Genomic DNA, 3,981 nt, shown 5'->3' with positions numbered 1-3,981 from the left:
AATGCCCCAAGAGGGTAAGAATAGCCCACAATGTGAGATGAGTCCTGCTGTCATCTTCTGGTCAAGGCAGTTGTCAGGAATGCGTTGCCTCAGAGGCAAACAGCTCAGGGCCCTCTGAACTCGAAGACACTAAAACTGGCCTCCTCCTCTGGCATTCAACCCTTCTGTTTCATATCTCCTAGCCTCAGAGTTAAGTCTTTTTGTAGCTAAAATAGATTTATTCCTGCACATTTTGGGAACCACAACGTCTCCAGCAGCTTGGCGTTTGTGACATTCTCAATGGAACATTTGGACCTGCTGGGGTTCCTAATCATCACGTTAAATTACAATGTGACTATTGTGGGTAAGTATTGGAAAAAACCTCCAAATCTTTTGTTCCTCTTTGGCTTTCTTTACCATTTTAGAATGGAGCCCTTCTTAAAGGGTCAAGTTATTTCCTAATTTGAGTTTGGCTGGCCCACCTCCAAGAGAAAGGCCTGTGTATTGCTGGAGGAAGGGGAGCTGTGGACTCCTTTTCTTCTTCATCATGAGAGGAATGATGGTGTGAGTATTATTTCTCTCACTGAGTCTCTTCTCCCTGGTGGTTAGGGGCCATATTTGAATACTAAAGCAGATGGGAAGGGTATTTTTCTGTAACTATTCTTTGGTTCACAGAACCAGGAAAAAGAGGAAGTGAAAGTTAATGAGAAATTAATACCTAAGTTATGCTTTTTTCTTGTTCATCATTTTAGATTTTATTTTTATAGCTTAATTTATGCAGATTAGTATTTTCTCTCATGCACTTTAAACCAAATCTCAACTTAAGTTTAGATTTTTTTTTTTTTTTGACCAAAAAGTACTAAAGTTGTCTGAGTTTGTTCCAGACAAGTCAAATTTCAGAGAGGTGTGGTGTTACAGAAAAAAAGATTGAGAAAAGTCTTAAGATATCCTGATAAGTCATGGGTTGATAGTTTACTTTCTCATTATATTATAGAGTTTAAACAAAATGTCCTTTTTCTTGAAAGTGTGAGTCAATGATTTTATCATGTGATGATATTATTCTGTGAGTTTAACTGACTTCCTTTATAATCAAGTCTTGTTCTCTGGTTTCAGTGATATTTTCTCTATCTTGTCACAAAGTACAATATTTACACATATTTTGCAGTCTTTAACATGTTCTATAACAGTTGGCCCATGGCATAAAAATAGGGCTTTGAAGTTATTTTGGTCTCCTAGGCTGGTCTCATTTATTCATGATGAATTGAAGAAATACAAACCTCATTAATTCATATTAACTGGAATGGGGTAAAAGGACCTCTGCAATATTGAAACATCTGAAAAATGGAATGCTCCTGGAGAGATTAAATTTCAAGGATGATAGAGCAACATTTATTGGAAACCCTGTAATTAAACAGACATCTTGTGGACCATTATTACAAATAAAAAAGACTTACAAAAATTAGTAACATGCATTTGCTATAGACAGTTACAGGCATATGCTAACATCCTTTAGAAAGCTTATTCTCTTAAGAAGAGTAAGATCTGATTTACATCATTAATTTGCTTCCCAAAACATTCTTTCTAGATAGTCCAGTCCAGAGAACATTACCAAAAGACTGCATTAGCAGAGAGAGATGAAAATATTTTTAGGATACAATACTTGCTTCAATCTGCTAACCACAGAGCATTTTACAAATGAGTAGGTTTGGTGCAATGTTTGACACATTTTTAAGTGCTTGATGTGCTTGATAAATATTTGCCAAATGAACTGATTAGCTTATACTGTTTCTGTGATTAAATACATGCTTATTGGTGCTTACTGATTTCTCTGTTCTGCATTCCCAGTATTAAGTAAATACTTAAAACTGTCATTGGGATGACAAATATTCATATGCATATGATGTTGTCACTCATTCGTGTTTCCTCTTCTCTAGGAAAGATCTGGCTTATCTTCATGATACTGTTGAGGATGATGGTGATCATTTTGGCAGGGTACCCCATCTACCAAGACGAGCAGGAAAGGTTTGTTTGCAATACTCTGCAGCCAGGATGTTCTAATGTTTGCTATGACATCTTCTCCCCTGTGTCCCACTTTCGGTTCTGGCTGATTCAGAGCATGTCTGTCCTCCTCCCTTACGCTGTCTTCAGCGTCTATGTGCTCCATAAAGGAGCCATGCACGCCGCGGTTGGACGCTGCCGGTCAGAGGGCCGCCAAGGGGGCCAAAACCCATCAGACCTGCCCACCGCGGAGAGGTACCATTCACAGCCCTCCAAAGAGGGACACAACCTGAATATCCCAGACTTCTCCTCTGGCTACATAGCCCACCTCTTTCTTCGCACTGTGGTTGAGGCAGCTTTTGGGGCCTTACACTATCTTCTCTTTGGATTCATGGTTCCAAAGAGATTCTCTTGCTCCCACTCTCCTTGCACCAGCGTGGTGGATTGTTATATCTCTCGACCTACAGAAAAGTCCATTATGATGCTTTTCATCTGGGGTGTCAGCGCCCTCTCCTTCCTCCTCAGTGTCATTGACCTGATGTGCAGCGTGAGGAGAAGGATGGGGCAGAGAAGATCTAAGCGGATGGCCAGGAGTTCCTCCCGCAGGAGAGAGTGCGAAGTCTTGCAGTCTCCCCCTGGCCATGCTGAGGACTGCGTGGCCTCTCGGAGCCTGGTGAGAAGGCCGAGTCACATCAGTGATCATGGTGTGTGGGAAGGAGAGGAGGTGCCTACTCACCCAGGCATGTGGGCTGGAGAGGAGGGCACCAGGACCAACTTCAACAGCCCCAGTGAGAGGTCGGCTGTATCGGGAACTTTGGAGATTCCAGATGAAGATGAGAGTGTGATGATGTCCTCAGCCAGTGAGAAGCTGCCCAGGGCTCATCAAGAGCCCCAGGGTGGGCTCCACAGAGAGGCCACCCAGGTCCCAAGGAGAGAGGGCCATGCTAACTGGGGAGAGCTCCCCTCAGCCCACCGAAGCAGGCTTGTCGGGCACTATTCATCCACTGAGCTACAGCCCCTTGACCGGCTGGCAAACTCGGGCAGTGCTACCCACTTGAGAACCAAAAGGTCTGAATGGGTGTAAGGAGGAAACACCCAGCAGTGATCCTAGAGGAGGGGCCGACCGAGCTCTCTAACATGGACAGCTACCGTGTCTTCAGAGGAGATACCTACTGTGATACTTGTGTGATCTTACCATTTGACTAAATTCCCAAAGACTGTTAATCTGCAGAAAGGTACCGCGGAGCTGGCAGAGAGACGCTTGGACTTTATGGGAAACTAATATATTCTCAATACAGATTTAATTTATATGATACTTTCTCTTGAAAAAATTAACTTTCAAATACTGACAAGAAGCTAAAATGATTCCTTGAAAAGTGTCAGGTTACTGATTACCTTGGGGTTGTTATACTCTGACTAGTTCTATTGTATTATTCTTTACCACAGTATGAGCTTAATGTAAAACATTTTTCCTTACATTAATAGAATTCATTAATTTTGTAATGGTTTTTGGTGAATTATACTGAAGTTTTTATTTGTTTTTGCATGTTTTTTTCTTGGATGAAAGAGGCATAGATTATGCATCTCATCAATAAAGAGATACTAGTTAGTGTTTAATATCTCCAAACCTCTTTAATAAAATTGGTGCTTATTACTTTGTAATCTCATGCTTTATACCTCATTGTGTTTTAGGAGAAATGACAAATGGAGGGTAAAAAAGTCTAAAAAACAATCGATTTAGGAGGTGTTCTGGTTACCTAGTGCCACTCTGACATGAATATACCACAAATGGGATGGCCTTAACAAACAGGAGTTTATTCTTACAATTTAGAGGCTTAAAGTCCAGTTCAAAGTGCCAGGCTCTAGGGGCTATGTGAAAGCTCCTCCACCTTGCGGTCCAGCTCTGCCTCCTGCTCCTGGCCCATTGGAGCTAGAGGCATTTCTTCACTCAGACAGCTGCTGGCTGCTGGCTGCTGAGGCTGAGAAGCCCCAAGGTTGACAAGC

The 3,981-nt window shown here is 42.0% G+C and overlaps 1 protein-coding gene across 1 annotated transcript; it reads left to right on the top strand.

The window, feature by feature from the left end:
- Window positions 1–279: 279 nt before the first annotated feature.
- GJD4 (gap junction protein delta 4) lies at window positions 280–3,061 on the top strand. Its single transcript, XM_007942475.1, has 2 exons — window positions 280–343; window positions 1,914–3,061. The coding sequence occupies exons 1-2, from the start codon at window positions 280–282 to the stop codon at window positions 3,059–3,061; spliced, it is 1,212 nt and encodes a 403-aa protein (XP_007940666.1).
- Window positions 3,062–3,981: the final 920 nt, after the last annotated feature.

The sequence above is a fragment of the Orycteropus afer genome, unplaced genomic scaffold, assembly GCF_000298275.1.
Source record: "Orycteropus afer afer isolate SDZICR_OR568_19922 unplaced genomic scaffold, OryAfe1.0 scaffold00090, whole genome shotgun sequence".
NCBI lineage: Eukaryota > Metazoa > Chordata > Mammalia > Tubulidentata > Orycteropodidae > Orycteropus > Orycteropus afer.
Note: the sequence above shows the minus strand (reverse complement) of the source record. Positions and strands in the feature narration are given on the sequence as shown.